The sequence below is a fragment of the Somniosus microcephalus genome, chromosome 11, assembly GCF_052327205.1.
Source record: "Somniosus microcephalus isolate GS21.2 chromosome 11, FLI_Smic_1.0, whole genome shotgun sequence".
Taxonomy (NCBI): domain Eukaryota; kingdom Metazoa; phylum Chordata; class Chondrichthyes; order Squaliformes; family Somniosidae; genus Somniosus; species Somniosus microcephalus.
The window spans coordinates 88,391,198-88,409,080 of record NC_140997.1 but is presented as its reverse complement, the minus strand read 5'-3'; the positions used below and the strand labels follow the sequence as shown (position 1 = coordinate 88,409,080).

The 17,883-nt window shown below is 51.7% G+C and overlaps 1 protein-coding gene across 1 annotated transcript in view; it reads right to left on the bottom strand.

Moving 5' to 3' along the window:
- Positions 1-6: 6 nt before the first annotated feature.
- Positions 7-17,883, bottom strand: part of LOC147110710 (uncharacterized) — a 136,402-nt gene continuing 118,525 nt past the window's right edge. Inside the window, exons 3-5 of the mRNA XM_086000927.1 lie at positions 4,007-4,205; positions 3,012-3,133; positions 7-2,230 (exon numbers count right to left, since the gene is read on the bottom strand). Of these exons, the coding sequence (XP_085857053.1) occupies positions 2,107-2,230; positions 3,012-3,133; positions 4,007-4,205 (445 nt within the window). The 3' untranslated portion in view covers positions 7-2,106. The remainder of the gene's footprint in view (positions 2,231-3,011; positions 3,134-4,006; positions 4,206-17,883) is intronic.

The following is a 17,883-nucleotide window of genomic DNA, read 5'->3' as shown; positions in this document are numbered from 1 at the left end:
GGTAAAGGGTAGCTATTCAGAGTGGCAGAAGGTGGGAAGTGGTGTTCCATAAGGATCAGTGCTGGGACCACTGCTCTTCAAAATTTAGACTTTGGAATCAAAAACACAATTTCTAAATTTGCAGATGACACCAATTTGGGGGGATACTTAATACTGAGGAGGACTGCAACAAATTACAGGAAGACATTAATAAACTTGCAGAATGGACATATAATTGGCAAATGAATTTCAACATAAACAAATGTGAGGTGTTACATTTTGGTAAGAAAAATAGAGAGGTCACTTATTACTTGGAAAATACAAATCTAAATGGAGTAGAAGAGCAAAAGGATCTTGGAGTACAAATATACAGCGACATAGGTTAACAAGGTCATAAAAAAAAGCAAACCAAGCACTAGGGTTTATTTCTAGAGGGATAGAATTGAAAAGTAGAGGAGTTATGCTAAACTTGTACGAAACCTTGGTTAGACCACACTTGGAGTACTGCGTACAATTCTGGTCGCCATATTATAAAAAGGATATAGAGGCATTGGAGAGGGTGCAGAGAAGATTTACAAGGATGATAGCAGAAATGCAAGGGTATACCTATCAGGAAAGGATGAACAGGCTGAGTCTCTTTTCTCTTGAAAAGAGAAGGCTGAGGGGTGACCTAATAGAGGTCTTTAAAATTATGAAAGGTTTTGATAAAGTAGACACAGAGGAGTCGATTTTCCTGGAGCCGTCAGGCGGGGTTTCAGGCGTGTTGGGGGGGGGGGGGGGAAATCCCGAATTTGGGGGTCCCGACACCATCCCGCCCAAAACCCCGCCCCACGCAAGTTTCAGGGGCGGCGGGTACCCGCCCCGCACTGGGACCCGCCAAAACCAGGCGGGAAGGGATTAGTGCCAATTAACTGCCTGTTAACAGGTAGTTAACAGGCAGTTTTTAGCCTAATCCCTATTTTGAGGGGTTTCGTGTGGGATTCCCGACGGCTCCAAACCACGCCAGGTTAAAGCAGGCGGGCCGTCGGGTTGGAGGGGTCGTGATGTCAGTGTTCAGGTGAGTGATGGGTGCATGAGTGCAAAGGTAAGTGTGTTTGGTGTGTCTAAAGTGTGTAAAGAACTTTTACTTACCTGTACTTACCTTAACAGCCTTTCTTCCTGTCGCCGTCGGGAGCCCATCACTCAGCCGGCACTTAAAGCTGAACGGCTGCGATCTGTGAAAAGTGACAGCCTTCAGCTTTGAGTGCTGCTGAGAGTTCTAACGGAGTCTGTGCAGAAGGACTCATGTCAGAACTCAGACTGTCAGTGTTTCACAGCTTCAAACAGCTGTGAAACACTGATATTTCATCTGTCAAGAACTCTTGACAGATGAAATTGCAGTCTGTGACGTCACCTGTTGCCGGATGGCCCTTAATTGGCCTGCTGAGCCCGCTGGGCGGGCTCAACAAGGTCAATCAAGGGAAAATCACGTGGATTGGCCGGACATCGAAGTAGGCGGGTCTAAAACCCGAAAGTTGCAGTCCCGCCTTCTTCCCGACAGCTTCAGGAAAATCGACCCCAGAGTGTCTCCACATGTGGGGAAGATCAGAACTACAGGTCATCAATATAGGATAGTCACCAAGAAATCAAATAGGGAATTCAGAAGAAATTTCTTTACCCAGAGAGTGGTGAGAATGTGGAACTTGCTACCACAGGGAGTGGATGAAGCGAATAGTATAGATGCATTTAAGGGGTGGTTAGATAAGCATATGAGGGAGAAGGGAATAGAGGGTTATGCTGATGGAGTTAGATGAGGAAAGATGGGAGGAGGCTCGAGTGGAGCATAAACACCGGCATGGACTGGTTGGGCCGAATGGCCTGTTTCTGTGCCGTATATAGTATTGAGATCAGCTAACTCAGCACAGGCTGGGACAGACTGCTGCCTCCCTGGTCTGCGGGGCTCAGCTGCTCACCACTAACCGGCAGAACAATGAGGAAGCCTGTCAGCCTGACCTTGATACAAGTCCTGCATGGGCTCAGGATAGTAAACACACAAAACAGGGGAACATCTACCATCAAGAGAGAGATGAAGGGCTGTCCCACCCAGGTCACACTTTACTGCCACCCATCTGCCCCAACCCAGAACTATTACTGCGGCACAGGATAAGGTGGGGAGTGAGAGACACGTACGTGGTTCAGGAGGTACTGGACTATGATCTCATGACCAGAGGTGGCAGCTTCCATCAGGGGCGTGAATCCATACGCAGGCTCTCTGAAACAGAAGATGGCAGTGTTAGCCCAGTTACTGCAGGGAGGGGTTAGCAACAATGGGGCTATTGGAATTACATGGCGGGGGGGGAGTGAGGTGGGGAGAGTGGGGTGAGGGAGCAGGGCGGTGGTGGTGGTACTGGAGACATATTGAGCCCATCAAGATAGAGACCAATACGGAAAGAATCCGTGGTGACTAGGCAAAAGCTCACGTGCAAGGTTTACGTTATAGACGCTTCTTTTGCTATCTTTGTACCCAAGGAGGTAACAGTAATATTTTGGAGAGATTATGGTCTGTCTAGAGCTGAGCAGGTGACTGATAGAGATCTTCGAGATCATGGAGGGTTTTGATAGAGTAAATGGTGAGAGACTGTTTCCACTGATTGGCAAGATGGTAATGAAAGGCACCAATTTAAGATAATTTGAAAAAGAATTAAAGGGGGTAGAAAAAGATGTCTTTACCCAGAGGGTGGGTAGAATCTGGAATTCTCTATCACAAACTGTGGTGAAGCAGAGTCTAGAAATTCTTTCAAAAGGGAATTAGATAAGATGCTTCAAAAAGGGAGAATATTAAAGATTCTGGGAAGCCAACAGGAGAGTAACATGCTGTCATATTCTAGTTTAATGTTTCAGGTGGAGGTGAGGTTCTGGGTTCTGATGAATAGTTTTGACGCATTAATCTGTCCTTTCAGATGCTGATAGACCTGCTGTGTATTTGTAGTGTGAGCAGAGAATGCAACACGGGCCGAGCTCTCAGAGTGAAGGACGTGCCTGCTCTGTCTTACTTTAAGTTTGCATCGGCCCCGTTGTCCAGAAGGAACTTCACCATCTGCTGGTGCCCGGTGCTGGTGCAATGGAACAGCGCAGTCCAGCCTCTGTCATCCTTCATCTCCAGCTCAGCCCCTTGCTGCATGAACACAAGAAAAGGCCATTCAGCCCATCAAATCTCATCCCTCCAGTACCCGAACACTCCCACTGAAGCCTATCCCTCCAGTACCCTAACACTCCCACTGAAGCCTATCCCTCCAGTACCCTAACACTCCCACTGAAGCCTATCCCTCCAGTACTCTAACTCTCCCATCAAATCTCATCTCTCTCATACCTTACCGCACCACCTTCACCCCACCTATTGAAGCCCATTCCTGTAATACCCTAACTCTCCTATCTCATCTCATCCCTCCCGTACCCTAACCCCCTATTAAAGACCTAATTTCCATTTCTTGTTCTACTTCTGTAGTTTAGTTTGCAATAAGATTCTGCATTTATATGTTCTATCTTTCCCACTTAATATTTATATCCTTAATGATGTCCCGTTAACCACCTTCTCTCTTTACTGTAGATTTGGGGCTTCTCTAATCTTTTCTTGTAGCTCATTCCTTTACACTTGATCGGTCTGGGTGTCCTGTCCTGATTCTCTCTAATACATCTTTTGTGTTATGGTGACCGTTATTTTAAGTGAGGGCTACCCAGCGTATTGTACAGCTCCAACATAACTGCTGTGGAAGCATACACCACTCTTCTGGCTACATATCCAAGCATCCCATTTCCATTGGTTCCATACATTGTCTGGACATTGAAAGTGACAAGTCTTTTACTCCCAGCTTCCTCTCTACACTAACTTAATTCCACTCAGTGCATACTCAGGATATTTTGTTGCCCTGCGTGCACTACATAGGTCCATCAGCTTCTTTAACCTGGCCTATATCTCTGACATGCCCCCTGCCAGCTCTACCCGAGGAAGGGCCGCACGGCAGAATCGTTGAACCTGAAACCAACCGACCTGAAGCAGGAAATAGGCGATGCTCTCGTTGCCACAGCTCGCTGCCAGCATCAGGGCGCTCTGCCCTCTCTCTGTCGCCGTGTTGACATCCACACCCGCCTCCAGCAAGAGGTGGACGATGGTATCATGGCCGATGTACGACGCATACATCAGAGGGGTCCAGCCACCGCGGTTCTTCTGATTTGGGTTCACCTTTCCTCTAAACACGGGAAACAGTGAGAGTCATTCCCTGAGCCCGGCACACTGCCCCGGCCTCACACCGACCCGGCCTCACACCGACCCGGTACACTGACCCGGCTTCACACCGACCCGACCTCACACCGACCCGGCCTCACACCGACCCGGTACACTGGCCCGGCTTCACACCGACCCGGCCTCACACCGACCCGGTACACTGACCCGGCTTCACACCAACCCGGCCTCACACCAACCCGACCTCACACCGACCCGGCCTCACACCGACCCGGTACACTGACCCGGCTTCACACCGACCCGGCCTCACACCGACCCGGTACACTGACCCGGCTTCACACCGACCCAGCCTCACACCGACCCGGCCTCACACCGACCCGGTACACTGACCTGGCCTCACACCGACCCGGCCTCACACCGACCCGACCTCACACCGACCCGGCCTCACACCGGCCCGGCCTCACACTGACCCGGTACACTGACCCGGCTTCACACCGACCCGGCCTCACACCGACCCGACCTCACACCGACCCGGCCTCACACCGACCCGACCTCACACCGACCCGGTACACCGACCCGGCCTCACACCGACCCGGCCTCACACCGAACCGGTACACTGACCCGGCTTCACACCGACCCGGCCTCACACCGACCAGACCTCACACCGAACCGGCCTCACACTGACCCGGTACACTGACCCGGCTTCACACCGACCCGGCCTCACACCGACCCGACCTCACACTGACCCGGCTTCACACCGACCCGACCTCACACCGACCCGGTACACCGACCCGGCCTCACACCGACCCGGTACACTGATCCGGCTTCACACTGACCTGGCCTCACACCGACCCGGCCTCACACCGACCCGGTACACCGACCCGGATTCACACCGACCCGACCTCACACCGACCCGGCCTCACACCAACCCAGCCTCACACCAACCCGACCTCACACCGACCCGGCCTCACACTGACCCGACCTCACACACCCGGCACACTGGGCTGGCCTCACACCAACCCGACCTCACACACCCGGCACACTGGGCCGGCTCCACTCAGCACTAATCGACACAGTCACTGACGGCTCCCTCTGCCCAAGGGTGCACTCAAGGCTAGTATCAAACACTTGGCCCAGAAATTCGGGTTGGGGGCTTCCCGCGGGTGCAAGCCTCCGACCTGCACTTACCTTGCGCGCTGGCAGTTGAGCTGTGCGCCCCCGTGGAATTCCGAACCAGGGCCTGGTCCAGCTGCCGGCACGCAGTGCTTGCGTATCCCAGGGGTGCAGTTAGTTCGATGCATCCCCTGGGATCACGTGGGCCATGGGCAGCCAATCAGAGCAGGGAATGCTCTATTCATAAGATTGACAGGAAGAGCTGTCAAGACTTATAAATACTACGGCCCCAAAGCAGCACTAAATCTTCAAATAAATTTTTTTTAAACCACATTTTTTAAATAAACTATAAATTACATGAACAATAATTTAAATTTTAGAAAAAAATAATTATATTTTCTAATGGGGCTAAAAATAAACTTACCTTGCTTTAAAGTATTAAAAAATAATATACCTGTGGAAAAAATGTTTTAATTTTAATTAATTCACCACTTACCTTGTAAAAAGCAGGCCTTACGTCACCCGTGGAGACCCGAATTTCTGGGCCAATAAATTACAGACTATACAGCTCAACACTGGTTTTCTCTTACTGTAATCATATAGAGGCACTAAAGGGGGATTCCTGGGGGGCACTACCCACAGATTTCTGAAAGAGGGGACACTAACTTGGGCTGCAACAATGGGATTACTGACGGGGGAGTAACACTGGGATTACTGACGGGGGAGTTACACTGGGATTACTGACGGGGGAGTTACACTGGGATTACTGACTGGGGAGTTACACTGGGATTACTGACGGGGGAGTTACACTGGGATTACTGACGGGGAGTTACACTGGGATTACTGACGGGGGAGTTACACTGGGATTACTGACGGGGGAGTTACACTGGGATTACTGACGGGGAGTTACACTGGGATTACTGACGGGTGAGTTACACTGGGATTACTGACGGGGGAGTTACACTGGGATTACTGACGGGGGAGTTACACTGGGATTACTGACGGGAGAATTACACTGGGATTACTGACGGGGGAGTTACACTGGGATTACTGACGGGGGGAGTTACACTGGGATTACTGACGGGTGAGTTACACTGGGATTACTGACGGGGGAGTTACACTGGGATTACTGACGGGGGAGTTACACTGGGATTACTGACGGGGGAGTTACACTGGGATTACTGACGGGGGAGTTACACTGGGATTACTGACGGGGGAGTTACACTGGGATTACTGACGGGGGAGTTACACTGGGATTACTGACGGGGGAGTTACACTGGGATTACTGACGGGGGAGTTACACTGGGATTACAGACGGGGGAGTTACACTGGGATTACTGACGGGAGAGTTACACTGGGATTACTGACAGGGGAGTTACACCGGGATTACTGACGGGGGAGTTACACTGGGATTACTGACGGGGGAGTTACACTGGGATTACTGACGGGGGAGTTACACTGGGATTACTGACGGGGGAGTTACACTGGGATTACTGACGGGGGAGTTACACTGGGATTACTGACGGGGGAGTTACACTGGGATTACTGACGGGGGAGTTACACTTGGATTACTGACGGGGGAGTTACACTGGGATTACTGACGGCAGTGTTACACTGGGATTACTGACGAGGGAGTTACACTGGGATTACTGACGGGTGAGTTACACTGGGATTACTGACGGGGGAGTTACACCGGGATTACTGACGGGGGAGTTACACCGCGATTACTGACGGGGGAGTTACACTGGGATTACTGACGGGGGAGTTACACTGGGATTACTGACGGGGGAGTTACACTTGGATGACTGACGGGGGAGTTACACCGGGATTACTGACGGGGGAGTTACACTGGGATTACTGACGGGGGAGTTACACTGGGATTACTGACGGGGGAGTTACACTGGGATTACTGACGGGGGAGTTACACTGGGATTACTGACGGGGGAGTTACACTGGGATTACTGACGGGGGAGTTACACTGGGTTTACTGACGGGAGAGTTACACTGGGATTACTGACGGGGGAGTTACACTGGGATTACTGACGGGTGAGTTACACTGGGATTACTGACGGGGGAGTTACACTGGGATTACTGACGGGGGAGTTACACTGGGATTACTGACGGGGGAGTTACACTGGGATTACTGACGGGGGAGTTACACTGGGATTACTGACAGGGGAGTTACACTGGGATTGCTGACGGGGGAGTTACACTGGGATTACTGACGGGGGAGTTACACTGGGATTACTGACGGGGGAGTTACACTGGGATTACTGACGGGGGAGTTACACTGGGATTACTGACGGGGGAGTTACACTGGGATTACTGACGGGGGAGTTACACTGGGATTACTGACGGGGGAGTTACACTGGGATTACTGACGGGGGAGTTACACTGGGATTACTGACGGGGAGTTACACTGGGATTACTGACGGGGGAGTTACACTGGGATTACTGACGGGGGAGTTACACCGGGATTACTGACGGAGGAGTTACACTGGGATTACTGACGGGGGAGTTACACTGGGATTACTGACGGGGGAGTTACACCGGGATTACTGACGGAGGAGTTACACTGGGATTACTGACGGGGGAGTTACACTGGGATTACTGACGGGTGAGTTACACTGGGATCACTGACGGGGGAGTTACACTGGGATTACTGACAGGGGAGTTACACTGGGATTACTGACGGGGGAGTTACACGGGGATTACTGACGGGGGAGTTACACCGGGATTACTGACGGAGGAGTTACACTGGGATTACTGACGGGGGAGTTACACTGGGATTACTGACGGGGGAGTTACACTGGGATTACTGACGGGGGAGTTACACTGGGATTACTGACGGGGGAGTTACACTGGGATTACTGACGGGGGAGTTACACCGGGATTACTGACGGGGGAGTTACACTGGGATTACTGACGGGGGAGTTACACTGGGATTACTGACGGGGGAGTTACACTGGGATTACTGACGGGGGAGTTACACTGGGATTACTGACGGGGGAGTTACACTGGGATTACTGACGGGGAGTTACACTGGGATTACTGACGGGAGAGTTACACTGGGATTACTGACGGGAGAATTACACTGGGATTACTGACGGGGGAGTTACACTGGGATTACTGACGGGGGAGTTACACTGGGATTACTGACGGAGGAGTTACACTGGGATTACTGACGGGGGAGTTACACTGGGATTACTGACGGGGGAGTTACACTGGGATTACTGACGGGGGAGTTACACTGGGATTACTGACGGGGGAGTTACACTGGGATCGCTGACAGGGAGTTACACTGGGATCGCTGACGGGGGAGTTACACTGGGATTACTGACGGGGGAGTTACACTGGGATTACTGACGGGGGAGTTACACTGGGATTACTGACGGGGGAGTTACACTGGGATTACTGACGGGAGAATTACACTGGGATTACTGACGGGGGAGTTACACTGGGATTACTGACGGGAGAATTACACTGGGATTACTGACGGAGGAGTTACACTGGGATTACTGACGGGGGAGTTACACTGGGATTACTGACGGGGGAGTTACACTGGGATTACTGACGGGGGAGTTACACTGGGATTACTGACGGGGGAGTTACACTGGGATTACTGACGGGGGAGTTGCACTGGGATTACAGACGGGGGAGTTACACTGGGATTACAGACGGGGGAGTTACACTGGGATTACTGATGGGGGAGTTACACTGGGATTACTGACGGGGGAGTTACACTGGGATTACTGACGGGGGAGTTACACTGGGATTACTGACGGGGGAGTTACACTGGGATTACTGACGGGGGAGTTACACTGGGATTACTGACGGGGGAGTTACACTGGGATTACTGACGGGGGAGTTACACTGGGATTACTGACGGGGAGTTACACTGGGATTACTGACGGGTGAGTTACACTGGGATTACTGACGGGGGAGTTACACTGGGATTACTGACGGGGGAGTTACACTGGGATTACTGACGGGAGAATTACACTGGGATTACTGACGGGGGAGTTACACTGGGATTACTGACGGGGGAGTTGCACTGGGATTACAGACGGGGGAGTTACACTGGGATTACAGACGGGGGAGTTACACTGGGATTACTGACGGGGGAGTTACACTGGGATTACTGATGGGGGAGTTACACTGGGATTACTGACGGGGGAGTTACACTGGGATTACAGACGGGGGAGTTACACTGGGATTACTGACGGGGGAGTTACACTGGGATTACTGACGGGGGAGTTACACTGGGATTACTGACGGGGGAGTTACACTGGGATTACTGACGGGGGAGTTACACTGGGATTACAGACGGGGGAGTTACACTGGGATTACTGACGGGAGAGTTACACCGGGATTACTGACAGGGGAGTTACACCGGGATTACTGACGGGGGAGTTACACTGGGATTACTGACGGGGGAGTTACACTGGGATTACTGACGGGGGAGTTACACTGGGATTACTGACGGGGCAGTTACACTGGGATTACTGACGGGGGAGTTACACTGGGATTACTGACGGGGGAGTTACACTGGGATTACTGACGGGGGAGTTGCACTGGGATTACTGACGGGGGAGTTACACTGGGATTACTGACGGGGGAGTTACACTGGGATTACTGACGGGGGAGTTACACTGGGATTACTGACGGGGGAGTTACACTTGGATTACTGACGGGGGAGTTACACTGGGATTACTGACGGCAGTGTTACACTGGGATTACTGACGAGGGAGTTACACTGGGATTACTGACGGGTGAGTTACACTGGGATTACTGACGGGGGAGTTACACCGGGATTACTGACGGGGGAGTTACACCGGGATTACTGACGGGGGAGTTACACTGGGATTACTGACGGGGGAGTTACACTGGGATTACTGACGGGGGAGTTACACTTGGATTACTGACGGGGGAGTTACACTGGGATTACTGACGGGGGAGTTACACTGGGATTACTGACGGGGGAGTTACACTGGGATTACTGACGGGGGAGTTACACTGGGATTACTGACGGGGGAGTTACACTTGGATGACTGACGGGGGAGTTACACTGGGATTACTGACAGGGGAGTTACACTGGGATTACAGACGGGGGAGTTACACTGGGATTACTGACGGGGGAGTTACACTGGGATTACTGACGGGGGAGTTACACGGGGATTACTGACGGGGGAGTTACACTGGGATTACTGACGGGGGAGTTACACTGGGATTACTGACGGGGGAGTTACACTGGGATTACTGACGGGGGAGTTACACTGGGATTACTGACGGGGGAGTTACACTGGGATTACTGACGGGGGAGTTACACTGGGATTACTGACGGAGGAGTTACACTGGGATTACTGACGGGGGAGTTACACTGGGATTACTGACGGGGGAGTTACACTGGGATTACTGACGGGGAGTTACACTGGGATTACTGACGGGGGAGTTACACTGGGATTACTGACGGGGGAGTTACACTGGGATTACTGACGGGGGAGTTACACTGGGATTACTGACGGGGGAGTTACACTGGGATTACTGACGGGGGAGTTACACTGGGATTACTGACGGGGGAGTTACACTGGGATTACTGACGGGGGAGTTACACTGGGATTACTGACGGGGGAGTTACACTGGGATTACTGACGGGGGAGTTACACTGGGATTACTGACAGGGGAGTTACACTGGGATTACTGACGGGGGAGTTACACTGGGATTACTGACGGGGGAGTTACACTGGGATTACTGACGGGGGAGTTACACTGGGATTACTGACGGGGGAGTTACACTGGGATTACTGACGGGGGAGTTACACTGGGATTACTGACGGGGGAGTTACACTGGGATTACTGACGGGGGAGTTACACTGGGATTACTGACGGGGAGTTACACTGGGATTACTGACGGGTGAGTTACACGGGGATTACTGACGGGGGAGTTACACTGGGATTACTGACGGAGGAGTTACACTGGGATTACTGACGGGGGAGTTACACTGGGATTACTGACGGGGGAGTTACACTGGGATTACTGACGGGAGAATTACACTGGGATTACTGACGGGGGAGTTACACTGGGATTACTGACGGGGGAGTTACACTGGGATTACTGACGGGGGAGTTACACTGGGATTACTGACGGGAGAGTTACACTGGGATTACTGACGGGGGAGTTACACTGGGATTACTGACGGGGGAGTTACACTGGGATTACTGACGGGGGAGTTACACTGGGATTACAGACGGGGGAGTTACACTGGGATTACTGACGGGAGAGTTACACCGGGATTACTGACAGGGGAGTTACACCGGGATTACTGACGGGGGAGTTACACTGGGATTACTGACGGGGGAGTTACACTGGGATTACTGACGGGGGAGTTGCACTGGGATTACTGACGGGGGAGTTACACTGGGATTACTGACGGGGGAGTTACACTGGGATTACTGACGGGGGAGTTACACTGGGATTACTGACGGGGGAGTTACACTTGGATTACTGACGGGGGAGTTACACTGGGATTACTGACGGCAGTGTTACACTGGGATTACTGACGAGGGAGTTACACTGGGATTACTGACGGGTGAGTTACACTGGGATTACTGACGGGGGAGTTACACCGGGATTACTGACGGGGGAGTTACACCGGGATTACTGACGGGGGAGTTACACTGGGATTACTGACGGGGGAGTTACACTGGGATTACTGACGGGGGAGTTACACTTGGATTACTGACGGGGGAGTTACACTGGGATTACTGACGGGGGAGTTACACTGGGATTACTGACGGGGGAGTTACACTGGGATTACTGACGGGGGAGTTACACTGGGATTACTGACGGGGGAGTTACACTGGGATTACTGACGGGGGAGTTACACTGGGATTACTGACGGAGGAGTTACACTGGGATTACTGACGGGGGAGTTACACTGGGATTACTGACGGGGGAGTTGCACTGGGATTACTGACGGGGAGTTACACTGGGATTACTGACGGGGGAGTTACACTGGGATTACTGACGGGGGAGTTACACTGGGATTACTGACGGGGGAGTTACACTGGGATTACTGACGGGGGAGTTACACTGGGATTACTGACGGGGGCGTTACACTGGGATTACTGACGGGGGAGTTACACTGGGATTACTGACGGGGGAGTTACACTGGGATTACTGACGGGGGAGTTACACTGGGATTACTGACGGGGGAGTTACACTGGGATTACTGACGGGGGAGTTACACTGAGATTACTGACGGGGGAGTTACACTGGGATTACTGACGGGGGAGTTACACTGGGATTACTGACGGGGGAGTTACACTGGGATTACTGACGGGGGAGTTACACTGGGATTACTGACTGGGGAGTTACACTGGGATTACTGACGGGGGAGTTACACTGGGATTACTGACGGGGAGTTACACTGGGATTACTGACGGGTGAGTTACACTGGGATTACTGACGGGGGAGTTACACTGGGATTACTGACGGGGGAGTTACACTGGGATTACTGACGGGAGAATTACACTGGGATTACTGACGGGGGAGTTACACTGGGATTACTGACGGGGGGAGTTACACTGGGATTACTGACGGGTGAGTTACACTGGGATTACTGACGGGGGAGTTACACTGGGATTACTGACGGGGGAGTTACACTGGGATTACTGACGGGGGAGTTACACTGGGATTACTGACGGGGGAGTTACACTGGGATTACTGACGGGGGAGTTACACTGGGATTACTGACGGGGGAGTTACACTGGGATTACTGACGGGGGAGTTACACTGGGATTACAGACGGGGGAGTTACACTGGGATTACTGACGGGAGAGTTACACTGGGATTACTGACAGGGGAGTTACACCGGGATTACTGACGGGGGAGTTACACTGGGATTACTGACGGGGGAGTTACACTGGGATTACTGACGGGGGAGTTACACTGGGATTACTGACGGGGGAGTTACACTGGGATTACTGACGGGGGAGTTACACTGGGATTACTGACGGGGGAGTTACACTGGGATTACTGACGGGGGAGTTACACTTGGATTACTGACGGGGGAGTTACACTGGGATTACTGACGGCAGTGTTACACTGGGATTACTGACGAGGGAGTTACACTGGGATTACTGACGGGTGAGTTACACTGGGATTACTGACGGGGGAGTTACACCGGGATTACTGACGGGGGAGTTACACCGCGATTACTGACGGGGGAGTTACACTGGGATTACTGACGGGGGAGTTACACTGGGATTACTGACGGGGGAGTTACACTTGGATGACTGACGGGGGAGTTACACTGGGATTACTGACGGGGGAGTTACACTGGGATTACTGACGGGGGAGTTACACTGGGATTACTGACGGGGGAGTTACACTGGGATTACTGACGGGGGAGTTACACTGGGATTACTGACGGGGGAGTTACACTGGGATTACTGACGGGGGAGTTACACTGGGATTACTGACGGGGGAGTTACACTGGGATTACTGACGGGGGAGTTACACTGGGATTACTGACGGGGGAGTTACACTGGGATTACTGACGGGGGAGTTACACTGGGATTACTGACGGGGGAGTTACACTGGGATTACTGACGGGGGAGTTACACTGGGATTACTGACGGGGGAGTTACACTGGGATTACTGACGGGGGAGTTACACTGGGATTACTGACGGGGGAGTTACACTGGGATTACTGACGGGGGAGTTACACTGGGATTACTGACGGGGGAGTTACACTGGGATTACTGACGGGGGAGTTACACTGGGATTACTGACGGGGGAGTTACACTGGGATTACTGACGGGGGAGTTACACTGGGATTACTGACGGGGAGTTACACTGGGATTACTGACGGGTGAGTTACACTGGGATTACTGACGGGGGAGTTACACTGGGATTACTGACGGGGGAGTTACACTGGGATTACTGACGGGGGAGTTACACTGGGATTACTGACGGGGGAGTTACACTGGGATTACTGACGGGGGAGTTACACTGGGATTACTGACGGGAGAATTACACTGGGATTACTGACGGGGGAGTTACACTGGGATTACTGACGGGGGAGTTACACTGGGATTACTGACGGGGGAGTTACACTGGGATTACTGACGGGGAGTTACACTGGGATTACTGACGGGTGAGTTACACTGGGATTACTGACGGGGGAGTTACACTGGGATTACTGACGGGGGAGTTACACTGGGATTACTGACGGGGGAGTTACACTGGGATTACTGACGGGGGAGTTACACTGGGATTACTGACGGGGGAGTTACACTGGGATTACTGACGGGGGAGTTACACTGGGATTACTGACGGGGGAGTTACACTGGGATTACAGACGGGGGAGTTACACTGGGATTACTGACGGGAGAGTTACACCGGGATTACTGACAGGGGAGTTACACCGGGATTACTGACGGGGGAGTTACACTGGGATTACTGACGGGGGAGTTACACTGGGATTACTGACGGGGGAGTTACACTGGGATTACTGACGGGGGAGTTACACTGGGATTACTGACGGGGGAGATACACTGGGATTACTGACGGGGGAGTTACACTGGGATTACTGACGGGGGAGTTACACTTGGATTACTGACGGGGGAGTTACACTGGGATTACTGACGGCAGTGTTACACTGGGATTACTGACGAGGGAGTTACACTGGGATTACTGACGGGTGAGTTACACTGGGATTACTGACGGGGGAGTTACACCGGGATTACTGACGGGGGAGTTACACCGGGATTACTGACGGGGGAGTTACACTGGGATTACTGACGGGGGAGTTACACTGGGATTACTGACGGGGGAGTTACACTTGGATTACTGACGGGGGAGTTACACTGGGATTACTGACGGGGGAGTTACACTGGGATTACTGACGGGGGAGTTACACTGGGATTACTGACGGGGGAGTTACACTGGGATTACTGACGGGGGAGTTACACTGGGATTACTGACGGGGGAGTTACACTGGGATTACTGACGGAGGAGTTACACTGGGATTACTGACGGGGGAGTTACACTGGGATTACTGACGGGGGAGTTACACTGGGATCGCTGACGGGGGAGTTACACTGGGATCGCTGACGGGCGAGTTACACTGGGATTACTGACGGGGGAGTTACACTGGGATCGCTGACGGGGGAGTTACACTGGGATTACTGACGGGGGAGTTACACTAGGATTACTGACGGGGGAGTTACACTGGGATTACTGACGGGGGAGTTACACTGGGATCGCTGACGGGCGAGTTACACTGGGATTACTGACGGGGGAGTTACACTGGGATTACTGACGGGGGAGTTACACTGGGATTACTGACGGGGGAGTTACACTGGGATTACTGACGGGTGAGTTACACTGGGATTACTGACGGGTGAGTTACACTGGGATTACTGACGGGGGAGTTACACTGGGATTACTGACGGGGGAGTTACACTGGGATTACTGACGGGGGAGTTACACTGGGATTACTGATGGGGGAGTTACACTGGGATTGCTGACGGGGGAGTTACACTGGGATTACTGACGGGGAGTTACACTGGGATTACTGACGGAGGAGTTAGATACATAGATACATAGAGATAGGAACAGGAGTAGGCCATTCGGCCCTTCGAGCCTGCTCCGCCATTCAATGAGATCATGGCTGATCTTCGTCTGAGATCATAGCTGATCTTACCAGTTCAGTACCCCGTCCCCGCCTTTTCTCCGTAACCCTTAATCCCCTTAGCCTTCAGAAATATATCCAATTCTCTCTTGAAAATATTTATTGAATTAGCCTTCACAGCCCTCTGTGGCAGGGAATTCCATAGGCTCACCACTCTTTGAGTGAAGAAATTCTTCCTCATCTCTGTTTTAAATGATTTGCCCGCTATTTTTAGACTGTGGCCCCTGGTTCTGTGCTCCCCGGCCATTGGAAACATTCTCTCTGAATTCAGCCTGTCCAGGCCTGCCATAATTTTATATGTTTCGATGAGATCCCCTCTCAATCTTCTAAACTCCAGTGAGTACAAGCCCAAACTATTTAATCTCTCTTCGTAGGTCATTCCCGCCATTCCAGGTATCAGCCTGGTGAATCGCCGTTGCACTCTTTCCATGGCAAGAACATCCTTCCGCAGATGGGGCGACCAAAACTGTACACAATACTCCAGATGCGGTCTCACCAGCACCTTGTACAGCTGTAGTAAGGTATCCCTATTCCTATACTCGAACCCCCTTGATATGAAGGCCAACATACCATTTGCCTTCTTAATCGCCTGTTGCACCTGCATGCTCTCCTTCAGTGACTGGTGCACAAGAACACCCAGGTCCCTCTGCACTTCCCCATCTCCCAATCTATTGCCATTTAGATAATAATCTACCCTCCTGTTTTTACCCCCAAAGTGGATAACCTCGCATTTATCCACATTATAGTGCATCTGCCACGTATCCGCCCATTCCCCCAACCTGTCCAAATCACACTGTAGCCTCCTGACATCCTCATCAGAGCCCACCCCTCCTCCTAGTTTAGTGTCGTCAGCGAATTTGGAAATATTGCATCCAATTCCCTGATCCAGATCATTTATATATATTGTGAACAGCTGGGGTCCCAGGACAGATCCTTGCGGCACCCCGCTGGTCACTGCCTGCCACTCCGAAAACGAGCCGTTTATTCCAACTCTCTGTTTTCTATCCGCCAGCCAGTTCTCTATCCACGTTAATACTTTGCCCCCAATCCCATGAGCCTTAATTTTGCATGATAATCTTTTGTGTGGAACCTTATCGAAGGCTTTCTGGAAGTCAAGGTACACCACATCCACTGGCTCTCCCCCATCTATTCTACCAGTTACCTCCTCAAAAAATTCCAGCAGATTAGTCAAACACGATTTACCCTTTGTAAATCCATGTTGACTCTGTCCGATCCTTTCCCCATTTGTCAAGTGCTCCGCTATTTTATCCTTAATAATGGACTCTAGCATTTTGCCCACAACCGATGTAAGGCTTACTGGTCTATAATTCCCTGCTTTCTCTCTACCCCCCTTTTTAAATATTGGGGTAACATTAGCTACCCTCCAATCCACGGGTACTGTTCCCGAGTCAATGGAGTTCCGGAAGATGATCCTTAGAGCATCTGCTATCTCCAGGGCCACCTCCTTAAGTACCCTAGGATGTAGTTTATCAGGCCCTGGGGATTTGTCAGCCTTCAGTCCCCTCAACTTACCCAACACCATATCCCTAGAGATACTAATTTCTGTCAGCTCCTCCCTCTCATTAGTCCCTATGTTTGCCGATATTCCTGGGAGGTTATTTGTGTCCTCCTTTGTGAATACAGAACCAAAGTATGAGTTTAATTGGTCTGCCATTTCCTTATTCTCCATTATATATTCTCCCGAATCGGACTGCAAGGGACCGACTTGGGATTTTACCAGTCTTTTCCTCCTGATATACCGATAAAAGCTTTTGCAGTCTGTCTTTATGTTTGCTGCAAGTTTACTTTCGTATTCTATTTTCCCCTTCCTGATTAATCCCTTTGTCCTCTTTTGCTGTATCCTGTACTGCC